At 36.1% G+C, this 20470-nt stretch overlaps 1 protein-coding gene across 4 annotated transcripts in view; it reads left to right on the top strand.

Moving 5' to 3' along the window:
• Nucleotides 1-20470, top strand: part of JAK2 (Janus kinase 2) — a 118366-nt gene that overhangs the window by 65698 nt on the left and 32198 nt on the right. For all 4 annotated transcript variants that reach the window (XR_011568038.1, XM_019965993.2, XM_019965994.2 and 1 more), the window contains exons 6-9: nucleotides 7334-7479; nucleotides 16784-17105; nucleotides 17949-18068; nucleotides 19914-20071. Coding sequence is in view for 3 of the 4 variants with exons in the window: in XM_019965993.2 (XP_019821552.1) it covers nucleotides 7334-7479; nucleotides 16784-17105; nucleotides 17949-18068; nucleotides 19914-20071 (746 nt within the window). In the remaining variant the exon portion in view is untranslated. The remainder of the gene's footprint in view (nucleotides 1-7333; nucleotides 7480-16783; nucleotides 17106-17948; nucleotides 18069-19913; nucleotides 20072-20470) is intronic.

Here is a 20470-nt window from a genome sequence, read left to right as displayed (position 1 = left end):
TAGGACCTTGTTATTTATCCATTCTCTAGTTTACATCTACTAACCTGAAATTCTCAGTCCGTCCCCCCACCCCTTGGCAATCACATGTCTGTTCTGCATGCCCGAGTCTGTTTCTGTTTCATAGATAAGTTCATATTTTAGATTCCACATATAAGGGATATCACATGGTATTTGTCTTTCTCTTTCTGACTTACTTCACTTCTGTGATCATCTCTCGATCTGTGCATGTTGCTGCAAATGGCATTGTTTCATTCCTTTTTATGGCTGAGTAGTGTTCCATTTTATATATATGTACCATATCTTCTGTATCCATTCATCTGTCGGGGGAGATTTAGGTTGTCTCTTTGTCTTGACTCTTGTAAATAGGTAGCTGTGGATATGGAGTACCTTTATCTTTCTGAATTACAGGTTTTTTTTCAGATATATATTCAGGGGTGAGATTGCTGGATCATATGGTAACTCTGTTTTTAGTTTTTTTTTGAGGAACCTCCATACTGTTTTCCATAGTAGCTGTACCAACTTACATTCCCTTCAACAGTGTAGGAGGGTTCCCTTTTCTCCTTACTCTCTAGCATTTGTTTATTTGTAGCATTTGTTATTTGTTATTACTTTTTAATGATAGCCATTTTCACCGACGTGAAGTGAGATCTCAGTGTATTTTTGTTTTGCATTGCTCCTCTGTCCATGGAGTTTTCCAGGCGAGAATACTGGAGTGGGTAGCCATTCCCTTCTCCAGGAAGTCTTCCCGACCAAGGGATCAAACCTGAGTCTCCTGCATTGCAGGCAGATTCTTTACCATCTGAGCCACCAGGGAAGCCCAACAATGAATGATGTGGAGCTTCTGTTCATGTGCCTGATGCCCATCTGTATGTCTTTCTCCTTTGGGAAATGTCTAGCTCTTCTGTCCATTTTTCAATTGGGTTATGTGTTGTTTTGTTATTGAATTGTATGAGCTATGTGTATATTTTGGAAATTAAGCCTGTTAATCACATCATTTGCAGGTACTTTCTCCCATTATATAGGTTGTCTTTTTGTTTTGTTTACATTTTGCTTTACTATGTAAAAGCTTGTAAGTTTGATTAGGTCCCATTTATTTATTTTTACTTTTTTACTTCTATTGCCTTGACGGACTGACCATAGATAGGATTTATGTCAGAATGTTTTGCTTATGTTTTCTTCTAGGAGTTGTATGGTGTCATGTCTTATATTGAAATTGTTAAACCATTTTGGGTTTGTATTTGTGTATGATATGAGCGTGTGTTCTGATATTGATTTACATGTGGCTGTTCAACTTTCCCAATACTACTTGGCTGAGGAGACTTTTTCCCAGTGTATATTCTTCTCTCCTTTGTTGAAGATCAGTTGCCCATAGGTGTGTAGGTTTATTTCTGGGCTCTCCATTCTGTTCCATTGATTCGTATGTCTGTTTTTGTACCAGTACCGTGCCATTTTTATTAGTGTAGCTTTGTAATAATGTCTGAAGTCTGGGAGGGTTATGCCTCTTGCTTTGTTCTTTTTCCTTAGGATTACTTTGGTAATTCTGGGTCTTTTATGGTTTCATATAAATTTGAATATTATCTGGGAATTCCTTGACAGTCCAGTGGTTAGAACTTGGTGCTTTCACTGCCAGGTCCTTGGATTAAACCCCAATTGGGAAACTAAGATCCTGAAAGTTGCATGGCATGGCCAAAAGAATTAGGATGATTCCTTTTAGTTTGTGAAAAATGTCATGGGTAATTTGAAGGGATTGTGCTAAATAAATCTGTAGATTTCTTTGGATAGTATGACCATTTTAACAACATTAATTCTTCCAATCTAAGTACATAGGCTATCTTTCTGTGTCTTTGAATAATCTTTAATTTTCTTTATTCATGTTTTATAGTTTTCAGCATATAATGCTTTTACCTCCTTGGTCAGATTTATTCCTAAGTATTTTATTTTTTTGAATAAAGTAAAATTTTGTTTAAAAAGCAATTTTGTTTTAACATTCTCTTTGATATATCATTGTTAGTGTAAAAATGCAACCAAATTCTGTATGTTAATCTTATATCCGACTACCTTGCTGAATTCTTTTATCAGTTCTAGTAGTTTTTGTGTGGAGTCTTCAGAGTTTTCTATATGTAATGTCATGTCACCTGCATGTAAGGACAGTCTTATGTTTTGAGATAATTTTTATATGGTGTAAGGTAAGAGTCCATCTTTATTGTTTTGCATGTGGGTATCCAGTTTTTTCAGCACCATTTGTTAAAAAGGCTATTCTTTTTCTGTTGAATGGTCTTGGTACTCTTGTCAAAACCATTTGACTGTTAACCAAATTTTACATAGCTTCCTTTGTTTTAGTAGTCATTAAGGAAAGAGAGAAACAAGCTTCTGAGAATAGGGTACTATGAAATTATGACTTTCTGCTGCTTTTATAATTGTACTGTTTCATCTGTTATGCATATATGGTTTATTTGGTGGCATGCTAGTTAAGTCCCATTGATAGGCCAGGTTTTCCTAAACTATTCATTGAGCCACTTTATCATAATATTAGTATTATGACATCTCATACTTTTGATCTAGAAAAATGATGGGTGATTTCCAATTTTATCTTTCTAGAACGGATTTTTCTTATCTAGGATGGCAAAATAATTTCATAATAGAGTCCTAAATTGTGTCTGGACATGACCACATGCAATTTTCTATTACTTAGTGTTTCTACTTCTCTAAATCCATGCCCAGAAAATAAATAAGGTAATAGTTAACTTATTCTTAGATTGTATTGATATCAGATTAGACTTTATGCATGTTTTAGACTAAATATAGCTAATTTTTTACTATAACTGTTTTCTTTCTTTCTTTATTTCTTTTCCTGGCTGAATGTAGATAAAATTTCTTGGTTCAAATGTCAGCTGCCTAGATGAGAAACTACTTTTCTACAGTTTTAATTAAATGAGTCAATTAAATGAATCAGTTTTATTGACGGTTAAGACGGCTAGTTTAAAATTATATGCTTTGGCATTTGGGACACTTTCATCTGTAACTTTTTTCTAATGGTTATTTGGTTGATTCTGTTGTTAGCACTGTTGTTAGCACTGCACTAATTTTTTCATATGTTTATTGCTTTTTGGGCATGAGTTCCACAGGATATTCTCATAAACAGAATTTATTATATTCTGGTCCCATATAGTATATGAAACGGAAGCAAGCTATTAAAAATAATCTACCTAGCCTTTGGTTATCGGTGGCTTTTTTTAATCAAGAATGATTTACTTGCCTATTTTCAGAAGTGGGGTGAAATTAGTATTTGAACTTGAGCAAAAAGAAATATCCTACTGTGAGTCAGTTTTGCTTTATCAATATTGAGGCCTTTGTTTTGGCTGGGTGTGTGTATGTGTGCTCACTGGTTATTTCATGGTTGGTGCCTTTTAAGTAGTATATTTCTTTTCTTATACAAAAATGTTTTCTAATTTGAAAGTTAGCTACCAAATATACTTTTCAGTTCATTAAGTCACTCAGTCATGTCCGACTCTTTGTGATCCCACGATTGCAGCACGCCAGGCCTCCCTGTCCATCACCATCTCCCAGAGTTCACTCAAACTCACGTCCATCGAGTCAGTGATGCCATCCAGCCATCTTATCCTCTGTCATCCCCTTTTCTTCTGCCCCTAATCCCTCCCAGCATCAGAGTCTTTTCCAGTGAGCCAACGCTTCGCATGAGGTGGCCAAAGTACTGGAGTTTCAGCTTTAGCATCATTCCTTCCAAAGAACACCCAGGGCTGATCTCCTTTAGAATGGACTGGTTGGATCTCCTTGCAGTCCAAGGGACTCTCAAGAGTCTTCTCCAACACCACAGTTCAAAAGCATCAATTCTTCGGTGCTCAGCTTTCTTCACAGTCCAACTCTCACATCCATACATGACTACTGGAAAAACCATAACCTTGACTAGATGGACCTTTGTTGGCAAAGTAATATCTCTGCTTTTGAATATGCTATCTAGGTTGGTCATAACTTCCCTTCCAAGGAGTAAGCGTCTTTTAATTTCATGGCTGTAATCACCATCTACAGTGATTTTGGAGCCTCCAAAAATAAAGTCTGACACTGTTTCCACTGTTTCCCCATCTATTTCCCATGAAGTGATGGGACCGGATGCCATGATCTTCGTTTTCTGAATGTTGAGCTTTAAGCCAACTTTTTCACTCTCCTCTTTCACTTTCATCAAGAGGCTTTTTAGTTCCTCTTCACCTTCTGCCATAAGGGTGGTGTCATCTGCATACCTGAGGTTATTGATATTTCTCCCGGCAATCTTGATTCCAGCTTGTGCTTCTTCCAGCCCAGGGTTTCTCACGATGTACTCTGCGTATAAGTCAAATAAGCAGGGTGACAGTATTCAGCCTTGACGTACTCCTTTTCCTATTTGGAACCAGTCTGTTGTTCCATGTCCAGTTCTAACTGTTGCTTCCTGACCTGCATATAGGTTTCTCAAGAGGCAGGTCAAGTGGTCTGGTATTCCCATCTCTTTCAGAATTTTCCACAGTTTATTGTGATCCACGCAGTCAAAGGCTTTGGCATAGTCAATAAAGCAGAAATAGATGTTTTTCTGGAACTCTCTTGCTTTTTTGATGATCCAGAAAACGTTGGCAATTTGATCTCTGGTTCCTCTGCCTTTTCTAAAACCACCTTGAACATCTAGAAGTTCACGGTTCACGTACTGCTGAAGCCTGGCTTGGAGAATTTTGAGCATTATTTTACTAGCATGTGAGATGAGTGCAATTGTGTAGTAGTTTGAGCATTCTTTGGCATTGCCTTTTTTGGGATTGGAATGAAAACTGACCTTTTCCAGTCCTGTGGCCACTGCTGAGTTTTCCAAATTTGCTGGCATACTGAGCGCAGCACTTTCACAGCATCATCTTTCAGGATTTGGAGTAGTTCAACTGGAATTCCATCACCTTCACTAGCTTTGTTCATAGTGATACTTTCTAAGGCCCACTTGACTTCACATGCCAGGATGTCTGGCTCTAAGTGAGTGATCACATCGTGATTATCTTGGTCATCAAGATCTTTTTTGTACAGTTCTTCTATGTATTCTTGCCATCTCTTCTTAATATCTTCTGCTTCTGTTAGGTCCATACCATTTCTGTCCTTTATCGAGCCCATCTTTGCATGAAATGTTCCCTTGGTATCCCTAATTTTCTTGAAGAGATCTCTAGTCTTTCCCATTCTGTTGTTTTCCTCTATTTCTTTGCATTGATTGCTGAGGAAGGCTTTCTTATCTCTCCTTGCTATTCTTTGGAACTCTGCATTCAGATGCTTATATCTTTCCTTTTTTCCTTTGCTTTTCGCTTCTCTTCTTTTCACAGCTATTTGTAAGGCCTCCCCAGACAGCCATTTTGCTTTTTTGCCTTTCTTTTCCATGGGGATGGTCTTGATCCCTGTCTCCTGTACAATGTCACAAACCTCATTCCATAGTTCATCAGGCACTCTATCAGATCTAGGCCCTTAAATCTATTTCTCACTTCCACTGCATAATCATAAGGGATTTGATTTAGGTCATACCTGAATGGTCTAGTGGTTTTCCCTACTTTCTCCTACTTTTAAGTGCATATTAATTTTTTTAAATAAAATTATTTTTTAAATTTATGTAAAACTTAATTTCATGCTGCTACTGCTGCTGCTAAGTTGCTTCAGTCGTGTCCGACTCTGTGCGACCCCATAGACGGCAGCCCACCAGGCTCCCCTGTCCCTGGGATTCTCCAGGCAAAAACACTGGAGTGGGTTGCCATTTCCTTCTCCAGTGCATGAAAGTGAAAAGTGAAAGTGAAGTCGCTCAGTCATGTCCGACTCCCAGCGACCCCATGGACTGCAGCCCACCAGGCCCCTCCGTCCATGGGATTTTCCAGGCAGGAGTACTGAAGTGGGTTGCCATTGCCTTCTCTGGCTTAATTTCATGAGATGTTATCATATGGAAGAAGGGAGATATGTGTATAAAATATGGTGATGTTTTCTCTTAGTTTAAGCCATGGTTGGTATTTCAGCCATTATTATGGCTTCTACTTTTCTTATAAAGAAGATTGTTATTTTTAGAATACTGGTGCTTTTAACCTTGCTCCCATTACCTATTTAGTCTGATTTTATCTGTGTCCCTAAATTTTCTAGATCAAAATCTTAGAATTTCTGTTTTTCCATTTTCTTCATTCTTTTACATATAATTATAAAGTTAATGGGTTTTTCAGACTCTTTTAGTGTCTTTTCTTCTGTACAGCAAAGCCTTACTCTCTCATATTTGAACCATTACTGCAGCCTCTTCAAGAGTCTCCTTGAATACACTTTATTTTCTTAAAGTCCTGTATCATTGCTACTTCTACCAGTGAAACAGGCATGATGCTTTAAGAAAAGATACTTTATGAAATGGATACATTTAAGAAAATGGTTCTCTATTGCTTCTGGGATCCAGGTGTTGAAGAGTACCTGCAGTTTGACCCCAACTTGCTTTTCCAAGTCTTAATTCACTCTGTTCACTTTACATGAATTATCTGTTCTAACCCAACTACTTTGCATCTCTGAACATGCCTTGTGCTTTCTTTTTGTGCCATTTCTTCTATTTCTGCATCCTGTTTTGTGTTAATCAAAAATTTCTTCCGGGACTTCTCTAGTGATCCAGTGGTTAAGAGTCCACCTTGTGCGGTGCAGGAGACATAGGTTCAATCCCCGGTCAGGAAACTAAGATCCCTCATACCCTGCAGCAGCGGAGCCACAGATCCTGTGTGACACAGCAGAGACCCAGTGCAGCCAAATAAATAAATGAATAAATATATTTAAAAAATTGCTTCATATTCAAAGAATACATGAAATTTCAATTTTTCTGCAAAACTTTTCCTAATTACTGCTACTGGATATAGTCTCAACTTCTTTTATATGGTGTCTGGCATTATAATTTTTTTTTTTCACTTATTTCCCTTCCTGGCTACATTTTAGTCTCCTTGGAGGCTGAAGCTACATCTTATATTTCTTTGTAGCCAGAACAGTCCTTAGTACAATGCTTTAAGCATATTTGGAACTCAGTACATATTTAATTGATTAGTACCTATTTTAATTTAGGTAATTTTGATGTTGAAGATACAATTTGAAGATAGAATCAGTGAAATAGGCTGATAATTGGGAACCTAATTTAAATCTTTGCAAAAGAACTTATACTAAAACTTTATGGCACAGTGTTTCAAAATCAAGGGAGGAGTTGACCTTGTTAAATGTATATGTTCTGAAAATTGTGTTATAGATTAAAATAGAATAATAGATTAAGATGTGGTAGTGAAACTTAAGAAATATTTTCTTCTATATTTTGTTTTTACTTTAGTGGCGGCATGATTTTTTACATGGATGGATAAAAGTACCTGTGACTCATGAAACACAGGAAGAATGTCTTGGGATGGCAGTGTTAGATATGATGAGAATAGCCAAAGAAAAAAATCAAACCCCACTGGACATCTATAGCTCTATCAGGTAATTTTCTTATGCAAATCCATATAAGTATGACTAGTTATACTTTTTGTATAACTTATTTGTTTTTTTCCAGTTTGCCTGTATTTATTTTTTGGTGTTTTTAAAAAATTAAATGAAAAAAATTTAAAATTCCATAGATGCTTTAGGATTTTCAGAAGTTTCAAACAAATGATTTTGTATGTTATCGTAACAATCCTTTTTCCCTTCTACCTCTATAGAATTCCTCCTGCTTTCCCTCACCCCACCAGAAACCACTAGTTCATTTTCTGTATTTGTGAGTCTACTTCTTTTTTGTTATGTTTAATAGTTTGTTGTATTTTTTAGATTCTACATATAAGTGCTACTGTACACTATTTGTCTTTCTCTGTCTGGCATACTTCATGTAACATAATTCACTGCCAGTCCATCCATTTTGCTGCAAATGCAAAATTTCGTTCTTTTTTATGGCTGAGTTGTATTCCATTGTGTGTGTATATACCACATCTTGTTAATCCATTCATTTGTTAATGGACACTTAGTGTTGCTTCTATACCTTGGCAATTGTAAGCAGTGCTGCTTGAAAATTGGGGTGCGTGTATCTTTTCAAATCAGTATTTTTGTTTCTTTTGCATTTATCGGAGAAGGCAATGGCACCCCACTCCAGTACTCTTGCCTGGAAAATCCCATGGACGGAGGAGCCTGGTGGGCTGCAGTCCATGAGGTCGCTGGGAGTCGGTCGAGACTGAGCAACTTCACTTTCACTTTTCACTTTCATGCATTGGAGAAGGAAACGGCAACCCACTCCAGTGTTCTTTCCTGGAGAATCCCAGGGATGGGGGAGCCTGGTGGGCTGCCGTCTATGGGGTCGCACAGAGTCAGACACGACTGAAGCGACTTACAGTTACAGTTTGCATTTATACCCAAGAGTAGAATTGCTGTGTCATATGTTAATTTTAATTTTAATTTTTTGAGAAGCCTCCTTACTATTTTTCACAATGTGTACCAGTCTACATTCCTCCCTCACCAACATTTGATATTTGTATGATATTTTTTTAAATAATAGCCATTCTAGTGGGTGCAAAGTGACATCTCATTGTAGTTTTAATTAATTTGCATTTCCCTGATGATTAGCAATATTGAGCATCTTTTCATGTGCCTGATGGCCATCTGCATTTCCTCTTTGGGAAAATGTTTATTCAGTTCTTATGCCCATTTCTTAATTGGGTTGTTAGGCTTTTTGATGTTGAGTTATATGAGTTGAGAACTGACTTGTTGCAAAAGACCCTGATTCTGGGAAAGATTGAAGGCAAGAGGAGAAGGGGACAACAGAGGATGAAATGGTTGGATGGTATCACCAACTCTATGGACATGAGTTTGAGCAAGCTCCAGGAGTCGGTGATGGACAGGGAAGCTTGGCGTGCTGCAGTCCATGGGGTTGCAAAGAGCTAGACATGACTGAGTGAACTGAACTGAATCCTTTATCATTCATTTCATTTGCAAATATTTTATCCCTTTCAGTAGGTTGTCTTTTCATCTTGTTGATGGTTTCCTTTGCTATGCAAAAACTTTTAGGTTTAATTAGGTCCCATTTATTTATTTTTTCTTTTATTTTCTTCACTTTAAGATGAATACCAAAAAATATATACTGTTATGATTTATGTCAGGGTGTGTTCTGCCTATGTTTTCCTTGAGGAATTTTATAGTATGCAGTCTTACATTTAGACTTTTAATTCAAAATCCATTTTGAGTTTATTTTTGTACGCTTGACATATAAAATTATAAGATATTTAAAGTGTACATCTACCTATATATTGTAAAACTGTTCCCTCTTTATTAACATATCTATCATCTCACATAAATATTTCTTTATTCATTTATTGTGAGAACTTACATTCTACTCCTTTAGCAAGTTTCTGTTATATAATATAGTGTTATCAGTTATTGTCAGGTTTTACATTAGATCCTTAGGCCTTATTAATCTTATAATACATCCAGCAGATTCTTATACATGTGATCCACGGACTCCAAATTTTTCTTCTGCATCTTGAATTCTGACAGTCATGCCTAATACGATTTTTTGAAATTCTACTACTGTTGGCCAGCTTTAATGGCTATAAGACTTCTACTCCTTTTGAAGCTATATATGACTACTTTAAGGATGCTTTGATTTTTTTTTTGAAGTTTGAAGACTAAACATTTGTTTTACATATTATATATACCTACCAGATTATAAGTTTGAGGATGTCATGAATCTGGTTAAAATTCTCTTTATTCCTAGAAATCCTTCTCTCAGTAACTGGCTTTTGTCCCTCTTTTTATGACTGCCCTCATGTTAAATACCCAGTTTGCAGGTTATCAGTTTCTGTGTTTCCCTCTTTGGTTTTAGGTATTCTTGTTTTGTTTTCAAATGTCTGTTAGTCCTTAGTCCTATTAGTCCTTAGCTTATTAGTCCTTAATGCTACTACATCTAAGGGTGTAGGCCAGCCATAGGGAATGATTTCAGGAACTCACGGAAGTTATCTTAAAGATTCCAGTATCTAAAGAAAAAACAAAAATGTTTCTATTTTCCAGTAAGGCCTTGATCTTTATTAAAATCCAGACAAACACCTCTTAGGATAATAACTTACTCATTCATTTGTTCATTCATTTGTTCGTTCATTTATTCATTTAACAACTATTTGTTGAATATCTGCTGTAGCAAGACCATAGTAGAACATAGTGTCTTAGATGTTGTCAGTAGAAACTGAAGGAATTGAAAGGGACATAGTTGAAGAACAGAGAAGCTTTGAGCCATTGAAAATGAATTTTTAAATATGAAGCCAACTCTAGGCTTAAGCTATGGTGGAACATTTCTGCTGTGGAGACATGATATTGTCCAAAGTCTTGGCACATTATAGATTGTGGTTTCTTTGAGGTCAGGAATTGCATCATCTATTTATTCTTTTTCCTGCCTATTTAATCTGGTGTCCTAAAACCAGTAAATGTGTAGTAATTGTATTTCTTTGATTATCTTTACCAGAATATAAATGCATCTGCAGAATTCTGCTTCATCTTTCATTTACTTTTAAAACTGTATAGATACTAAACATTCATTATAAGATTCCATGATATTTTAAAACAGCTTTATTGAGATATAATTCATATAACATAAAGTTTCAGTTCAGTTCAGTTCAGTCGCTCAGTCGTGTCTGACTCTTTGCCACCCCATGATTGCAGCACGCCAGGCCTCCCTGTCTGTCACCAACTCCTGGAGTTCACTCAGACTCATGTCCATTGAGTCAGTGATGCCATCCAGCCATCTCATCCTCTGTTGTCCCCTTCTCCTCCTGCCCCCAATCCCTCCCAGCATCGGAGTCTTTTCCAATGAGTCAACTCTTCGCATGAGGTGGCCAAAGTACTGGAGTTTCCGCTCTACCATCATTCCCTCCAAAGAAATCCCAGGGCTGATCTCCTTCAGAATGGACTGGTTGGATCTCCTTGCAGCCCAAGGGACTCTCAAGAGTCTTCTCCAACACCACAGTTCAAAGTTTACTTGTTTTAATTGTACAATTCAGTATTAATTATTGAGTTATAAAGGTTCTTTATATATTATGAATACAAGTCTCCAGATGTAGGTTCTCATATCTATGATTTGCAAATGTTTTTCCTATTCTGTGGATTTTTTTCACTTTCTTGAAAATATTATTAGCAGCACAAGACTTTAAATTTTGAAGTAATCTATTTTTTCGTTTGTCTTTGTTACCATGACCTTTTAATATTAGGTAAATAATTTATCACTGTACTGAAGCAAGTCATGCCTGATTTGCTTGCCTTCTTAATGTAATTTAATTCCCTGATGTTTTCCAAATTTTCACTCGTTGCTTATTTCTGAAAAATAATCAAGGAACTCTACTTTTTGTTTAAGTTTTCGGGATTGATGGAAGAACAGGTGAATAATTTGTTTTCACCAAATGAAATAAGCTGCTTTGTTCCTAGAAATATCCAGTAGAGTATGCTTCTCTGTCTAGTATAATACATAAAATAATACATATTCTTTCCCAGACTTAAAAAAATACATGTAAAATACATCTCTGTGTGTCTGTACCTGTGTATTAGATGCATCTATGTCTGTGAGGACAAGCCCTTGTGTCTACCTGTGTACCCGTGTCTGTGTGTTTGTGCATCTCCTTGTGCGTGTGTATGTATTAGATACTTAGCCATTGTTATGCCAGATCCTGATTGGGCATTGTGGTTTTGGTGTTGGAATACAGAAAGTAAAAGAAATGGATAAGAATTTTCTGTTTCATTCTTCATCTGCTCCTTGAAATCCTAGGTCTGCAAAAGGAAGAGAGCTAGACAATGAAAAGTGTTTAAAGGAGACCCTGGTTAATTTGTGAACACTAGACCAGGGCCAAGGCCACTTACATAGCAACGGAGGTATATGCCTCATATCACTAGACTCCTACACAGCTAAGCAGATACTAGAGTTTACAGTGGTCTATTCCAATTGTAGTAATAAGATGCAGATTTCATGTTATGGTACAAAAATAGTATGTAAGACAAGACTTAACTTCAGAAGCTTTTAGAGCCTGTGACTCACATAGTAAAGAATACGCCTGCAATGCAGAAGACCTGGGTTCAATCCAGATCATGAGAAAGATCCCCTGGAGAAGGGAATGGCTTCCCACTCCAATATTCTTGCCTGGAGAATTCCACAGACAGAGGAGCCTGGTAGGCTACAGTCTATGGGGTCGCAAAGAGCTGGACGTGACTGAGCGACTAACACTTAAAGTTTCAGTATAACAAAAGCATCAAGAATAATGTTTTCATGCTTCAGGAGTTAATAACTTTGTGACTTTTGAAAAAATTGTAGTGTTTCTAACAAAATCTAGCTAGTTCCCATCACAGATGACACCAAAGTAGATTCATTATATTCAAGAAACTATGCATTCTTATAGTATAGCAAAGGATGTATGTCTGTCCTTTATTCTAGGAATTAAAGTGGAAAAAATTTTTGTATTTTGTTATCTTAAACTCCTCTTTTGATTTCCACATAAGCTTTCAAAGCCTTGTTAAATCAAGTAGCACTGGTGTTTATGTAAATTGTAATCCATATTTAGTAAGGCTCTTGGTTTTAGCTAAAGTTTTTGATAGAAGAAGGTAAAGTAGGAAGTATTTGTATTCTGATTGTATTTTTAAACCTTTCAGTTTTTTTCTAAACTTACTGAGGCTCTCCTATATTCTATCCAGACTTTTGTTAAATTTTATATATTTTGTTCAGTTGCTCAGTCATGTCCAACTCTTTGCAACCCCATGGACTGCAACATGCCAGGCTTCCCTGTCCTTCACCATCTCCTAGAGCTTGCTCAAATTCATGTTCATTGAATCGGTGATTCCATCCAACCATCTCATCCTCCGTTGTCCCCTTTTCCTCCTGCCTTCAATCTTTGCTAGCATCAGGGTCTTTTCCAGTGAGTCAGCTCTTTGCATCAGGTGGTCAAAGTATTGGAGCTTCAGCCTCAGCATCAGTCCCTCCAATGAATATTCAGGATTGATTTCCTTTAAGATAGACTGGTTTGATCTCCTTGTAGTCCAGGGGACTCTCAAGAGTCCTTTCCAACACCATAATTCAAAAGCACCAGTTCTTCAGCGCTCAACCTTCTTTATGGTGCAGCTCTCAATCCATACATGACTACTAGAAAAACTATAGCTTTGACTATACGGATCTTTGTCAGTAAAGTAATGTGTCTTCTTTTTAATACACTGTGTAGGTTTGTCATAGCTTTTTTTTCAAGGAGTAAACATCTTTTAATTTCATGGCTGCAGTCACCATCTGCAGTGATTTTGGAGCCCAAGAAAATAAAGTCTGTCAGTGTTTTCCAGTGTTTCCACATCTATTTGCCATGAAGTGATAGGACTGGATGCCATGATCTTAGTTTTTTGAATGTTGAGTTTTAAGCCAGCTTTTTCACTCTCCTCTTTCACCTTCATCAAGAGTCTTTTACAAATGTATAATTGCCCTAAAAAGGAAGGGAATGTGACTTTTGAGATCTGAAAAATGAGTAGAATTTATTGGGTGGAGAGAGGTAAGTGATGGAGAGTAGAGGCTCATGGAAGAGGCTTTGCAGCAGAAAGAAACGTGGGGAGGATGAAGAGAGTCAGTATGGTTAGAGCTCAAAGAGTTAGTAGGTGATGAGGCAGGGGATGGACCATATAGAACCTAGAGGCATGTTGATAAGGTTAAGAACACTAGGAAACTATGTAAGAGTGTTGCCTGTGTGCTCAGTTGCTAAGTTGTGTCCAACTCTTTGCAACTTTGTGGATTGCAGCTGGCCAGGCTCCTCTGTCCATGAGATTTCCCAGGCAAGAATATTGGAGTGGGTTGCCCTTTCCTTCTCCAGGTTATCTTGCCAACCCAGGGATCAAACCCATGTCTCCTACATTGGCAGCTGGATTCTTTACCACTGAGCCACCAGTGAAGCCCTATGTAAGAATATTAAAGCAAGGATTTAATACATAGAAGATTCCTATGACAACAGAGTAGAAAACTAATTAGAGGGCTGAAAGAGAAAATGGAAATGTGGGTCACCTAGAAAGTAAGATCATTGCAGTAGTTTCTCTAGGAGTTGCAGTTGAATGGGTTAATAATAAGAAAAGTGGGCAAATTAGAGAAATATTTAGAAGGGAAAATCAAGGGAAGATGGTGACAGATTGAATAATGGGGATTGGTGGGGAGGTTATGTAAAGAATGATTCACGAGTTTCTGGGGATTGTGGAAATAGAGGATCTTTAGTGCAGTGTACTCAGATAGGGAATGCTTTAGGAGAATCTTTTAGGGGAGGACGTTATGGGGACTCATGAATTTGGTTTGCTGTGTTGTTTGAGGCACTTTTTGAGACATCCACATTATATGGGTAAATTGACTTGACTATGGAGGATTATGTCTGAAGCTTAGAGGTCTGGGCTAGAGCTAGAGATATCAGAGTCATTTGTATCTAGACTGAAAGAAAGTATAGATAAGAAAAGAAGAGGGCCCATAGTTAAGTCTTGAAGAATTCTAACAATTATCACCAGCTAAAGGGGATTGAGCCTGTAAGAAGACTGGCAAAGTAGCCAAAGAAATGGGATGAAAATCAGGAAAGCTAAGGGAAGAAAGTATCAAAGAGAGAGAGATTAACACTGTTAGATGCTTCTGAAAAATGGCAAGTAAAATGAACAAGGAATTTGGTTTCAGCAACATTCCTTGATCTTAGCAAGAGTGGTTTCTAGATAATGATGGAACAGAAGCCAGACTGGAGTGAGTTAAGGAGTAAAGGGAAGGTGAGGAAATGACATTGGCTATATGAACTCTTAAAAAGAAGCCAGATAGGCTGTGGCTGGAGAGAGATGAAGGATAAGGAGATTTTATATTTAAGATGGGAAAAACATTAATGTTTTTAAAATTTGTGGTTAGAAGATAAGTAATAAATAGAGTAAAATTCCCCAGAGGGTAGAGGTAAGTATATATCAAAGAAATAACTTTAACAGATTTATACCTTATTTATTGTAATAGGTGGGAAGGAAGAAAGAATGAGTGCACATGTATAAGGTTTACTAGCAAGATACTGTTGGAGAAGGCAATGGCACCCCACTCCAGTACTCTTGCCTGGAAAATCCCATGGACGGAGGAGCCTGCTAGGCTGCAGTCCATGAGGTCTCTAAGAGTTGGACATGACTGAGCGACTTCACTTTCACTTTTCACTTTCCTGCATTGGAGAAGAAAATGGCAACCCATTCCAGTGTTCTTGCCTGGAAAATCCCAGGGACGGGGGAGCCTGGTGGGCTGCCATCTATGGGGTCACATAGGGTCAGACACAACTGAAGCGACTTAGCAGCAGCAGCAAGATACTGAGGGAGTTCTGCTTAGAGAAGCTTTTTTTTTTTTTTTTCCCCTTTTTTTTCCCCTAAGAAAAAGATAAAGTCGTTTTTGATAATAAAGAGAAATGTAGCTGAGGTGTAAGACAGAAGAGAAGTAGGAACTTTAAGAATATCAGAGATTTGACATGGTTGTGGGACTTGGGAAAATTAGTTGAAAAGAGAAATGTCATAAAAGTGATAGTAGTGATAAAAGCCTATTTGAAATTTGTGATTATGAATTTATAATGCAACCCATCTACCTTGTCAAATGACTCTTCCCAGCAGCTTTGGCTACTTGAACACAAGACTGATATCTCCATAAGGGGATTAGGGTAGAGCAGGGAAGGAAAGAAAGCAGTGGTGTGCTGCTAAATGTTTAATAACAGTTCTTAGAGAAAAAAATATCTGATTTGTTTGTAACTTTTGCTGATATGCATGGTTTAAATACCATGTATCTGTGGCCAATTTCAAAGTAGCAATCTGAGATCACCCAATGCAGAGTTGAAAAGAGATGAGTAGCAAACCCTTTCCATCACTCAGATATAACCTCAAAAGCACATATAGTAGTAAAAATGTATAAATAAATAAATAATGTAAAATAATTAGGAAGTGATGCCTTTTGAGTATTTATTGTCTATATTTAAATATAATTTATTTGCAATTTTATTTAATTTAAAATTTAATGATGGCTCTATAACAGTACAAAATAATCATTAAAATATAATAATCCCTCATCATTAGGTAGTTCCAGCACTCAGGTACGCATAGTACAATGTGATAAGTGGTTAATTATGGAGCAGTGCACAGAATGCTGTCAGACAAAGGGAATAGCATCTAACATGGTTATAGAGATCCAGTTGTGCCTTCAGAAATAAAATAGTCTTCCTTTTTCAGACACTTGAGCAGAAGGGAAGTAAGTTATCTTCCTTCCTTAGGATATTTTACATAGAGATGGAAGTACAAAAGATTCAGAACATTTCCAAATAGAATTGTTTTTATTGCAAAGGGATTAATAGATATCGAAGCTGACCTGAGAGAATAATGCACACAAAAGAACTATGTTTGCCTAGTGAGTATCAGTAATATCTAACAAAATGTAGCAATTTCCAGAATTCAGATAAATTTTATAGTATTATAGGAAAGATAGGCCAAAATGGTGTATATAAGATATCAGAGAAATTTTTAGAGATTCCAATATTAACTAGACTCCGTCTTCATTTCTTTAGGGGAAAAAAATTAACTTCTCCTTCTCTAAAATTTTATGACAACTCAGAATTTGTAAAGGCATTCACATCATCAAATAAAACCTTAAGGTTCCTGTACTATATGGATGGTGACCTTTTTCATTTGACTATTGTGCTATTTACTTATTATGGAGAAGAGTGGTATCTTCTAATTTTATTTTGTTTCAACTTGTTTTGCTCTTGTGTGTATTCTTTATTATCTCTAGCTACAAGACATTTTTGCCAAAATGTGTTCGAGCAAAGATCCAAGAGTATCATATTTTGACAAGGAAGAGAATAAGGTACAGATTTCGCAGATTTATTGAGCAATTCAGCCATTGCAAAGCCACTGCCAGAAACTTGAAACTTAAGTATCTTATAAATCTGGAAACTCTTCAGTCTGCCTTCTACACAGAGCAATTTGAAGTAAAAGAACCTGGAAGAGGTCCTTCAGGTGAGGAGATTTTTGCAACCATTATAATAACTGGAAACGGTGGAATTCAGTGGTCAAGAGGGAAACATAAAGAAAGTGAGACACTGACAGAACAGGTAATCTTCAATGATACGTTCTCGTTCTTTGTTAATTTAAGTAGAATGGCAATAGAAGCAAAGTACTTTTAGTCATTTGGAACATGGTCTTGCACTACTCTCCTTCCGTTGATATAAGTGAAAGTTTTTAATAGTGTGACACCAGCAAGATCATAGCTATGGTTCTTTTCTCATTGTTCTTAAATGGCATATTGTTTGTTTTCTATGACAAAATAGTTAGTAATGGTGTTCTCTTTTAATTTTTGTTTTTTAAAATTCTGAAGTATTTACAGGAGACTTTGAAAATACAGATGGTGTTCTTATAGGTTCAAAAAGGCTTACATTCTAAAAGTGATTTTTAAGGTTGTTTTGCTTCTTTTTTTTTCTTTTACTGTTACTGATAACTGGAAGCACAATTATGAAATTCAGTTAGAAAAAGATTAGTTTTTATTGATTTTATGATATTGCATACTTGTTAAATACTTCTTTAAGTTTGCTTTACAAGTTTTAAGTTTGTTCATGCGTATATTCTTCTTAGGATGTTATCAGATACTTATTTATTTTTTTATTTTAATTATTTGGTAAACTGAATTTTCTGGTAATGGTTTCTACTAATGTTGATTGGATTGAAGGGTACTATAGCACACTTTAGATTCCTGGCACCCTTTAATCCTCTCATTTTTAAATTCAAAACAAGATACAGTGTAGTCTTAGGGCTATTACTGGGAGAGAGAATCTCATTTAATGCTTATCTATTGCTGTCAATACTTTTAAAAAGAATTTGGAATGAAAAATTATAAGTTTTGTTTTAAAATGGCTCCATAAATTCAACCTATTTTTAATATTAACTGCTCTTAATTACAGGATTTACAGTTGTATTGTGATTTTCCTGATATTATTGATATCAGTATTAAACAAGCAAATCAAGAAGGCGCAAATGAAAGCAGAATTGTAACTATTCATAAGCAAGATGGTAAAAGTCTAGTAAGTTTGCTTTATCATTATATAATGGTTATGCTTTATGGTTGTCAGAAATAAGTATTTCAGAATCTTAATACCTAAGATGTTCTCTTGTAGGGATTTTGATTATAATTTTAAATAGAGCTGTAACATCAATTTAGAGCTGTAAACATCAATTTAGTAAGCTTTTTGATTACATCTAGTTCTTTGTATCACTACCAACACCATTTCCCCAAAGAATGTCTTGTATATTAATGTATTTTTCAGTCATTTTCATAATTAGCAAAGCACCAGTTACTTCCTGCCCTCTCCTCTCCCACCCCAACCCCAGTTTTGCTCGTTCCCTGTTGTAATGCTCCTTCCTGTCTATACAGTCTACCCTCTATATCCATGAGTTCCATATCCACAGATTCAACTATCTGCAGATTGAAAATATTCAGAGAAAAAATTCCAGAAAGTTCTAAAAAGAAAACTTGAATTTACCATGTGCAGACAACTATTTGCATAGCATTTATATTGTATTTATAACCATTCACATCTCATTTACATTATATGAGGTATTATAGAGACGATTTAAAGGATATGAGAGGATATACATACTTTATATGCAGATACTGCATCATTTTATATAAGGAACTTGTGGATTCATGGATTTTGGTATCTGTGGAGGGGAGACAGATCCTTGAGCCAATACCATGCAGATATAAAGGAATGGAGGGATAACTGTATAATCTTTTTTACCAGTAGAGGTGTGCGTAATTCTATCATATTGCCTATTTATATAACAAATTGTGAACCAATCCCAGGTAATCCCTATTTGAACTGTGAGGCATGTTTGATTATAAAAGATTAAACTTTTTTCTGTTTAAAGTAGCTTCAGAGGGAGTTCCCCGGTTGTCCAGTGGATTGGACTGTGTGCTTCCACTTCAGGGCCATGGGTTTGATCTCTGGTCTGGGAACTAAGAGCCCACATGCTGCCGAGCCTGGGCTAATAATAATAATAAGATAAAACAGCTTCAGACATCCTACTTATTTTAATTGAAAGGAAGAAATGAATTCCTTTGTACTGTGCTCTTAAACTACTTATTTTTCTGGCTCTGTTGTTTTCTTTTTAACTCAGATATTTCTTGTACTTTTGGCTTAAATGTCATATTTATTTTGTAATTTAAATATCTCTCTGTCTTATCTCTCTGGCCATTTTAGGGTTATATGACCAAAATTCTAAAACTTGTAATTCACTTTGATCAGCATGCTTTCCTGTTCTTAGGTATTAATCCTTTGTTGCACAGGTTTGCAATTCTTCATGTCATTGTTTATGGTATCTTTTATAGGAATCATTTTTATAACCTGTGTTAACTAAATATTTTTTATAGTTCAAATACCTCACACAGTTCTCTCCTTATAATTTTTGACATAAGTACATATTCTCTATTCTCATTGTGACTAATATTGTTCTTTGCTGAACCAGGCATTATACCATGATCACATTTTCATTCTTATATGTACAACTTTTTGTTTTTCTGCAAGTTGATTGTTCCTTCAATTTCTTTTAGTATTTCTAATTCATACCAACTTTTGTATCAGACTAGATATAGATAGGTTTCTAATTGAGATGACTGGAATATTTGTCTAATGGGTGTATTGGGAAATACAATATAATTATGGGTATAGAGTGGACTGTAACTGGAAAAGCATGGTAAACCCATATTTGAGAGGGTCTCAAATATCAGACACAAGAATTTGTAATTCAAAGTGTATAACTTGGAGCCATAAAAGACATTTGAGCAATCGCAAAGAAAAGTAATTTAGAAGAATTACCTGATAACATGCAGTGAAAATAAATTTCTTCTTTTTCTTTTCTCCTCCAAGGAAATTGAGCTTAAGTCATTAAGAGAAGCTTTGTCTTTTGTGTCATTAATTGATGGATATTATAGATTAACTGCAGATGCACATCATTATCTTTGTAAAGAAGTAGCACCTCCAATGGTGCTTGAAAATATACAAAGCAACTGTCATGGCCCAATTTCGTGAGTAATACTGACTTTTAAAGTAAAAAAGTAATAACAAGGTATTTATAAAGAATATTTTACACAACAGAATGATAAACCTAGGTTTAGGAAGTTCAGGAAAAGAAATATTATCTTGATCGGACTGAAATTATTTTTCTTTTAACAAAATTCTATTTCCAATCAGATTATATAACAATAAGAATTATTTAGATTATAATCTACCATCTATATTCCAGTCTATAGTACTAACTCGTTGTATAAGTTTGATATTTAGTACTCTCAGTTAAGTTCAGTCACTCAGTTGTGTCTGACTCTTTGCGACCCCATGAATTGCAGCACACCAGGCCTCCCTGTCCGTCACCAACTCCCTGAGTTCACTCAAACTCATGTCCAGCGAGTCGGCGATGCCATCCAGCC

The sequence above is a fragment of the Bos indicus genome, chromosome 8 (assembly GCF_029378745.1).
Source record: "Bos indicus isolate NIAB-ARS_2022 breed Sahiwal x Tharparkar chromosome 8, NIAB-ARS_B.indTharparkar_mat_pri_1.0, whole genome shotgun sequence".
NCBI classification, from domain to species: Eukaryota; Metazoa; Chordata; class Mammalia; order Artiodactyla; family Bovidae; genus Bos; species Bos indicus.
The sequence above is the reverse complement of the archived record's forward strand: the minus strand, read 5'-3'. Positions and strand labels throughout refer to the sequence as shown.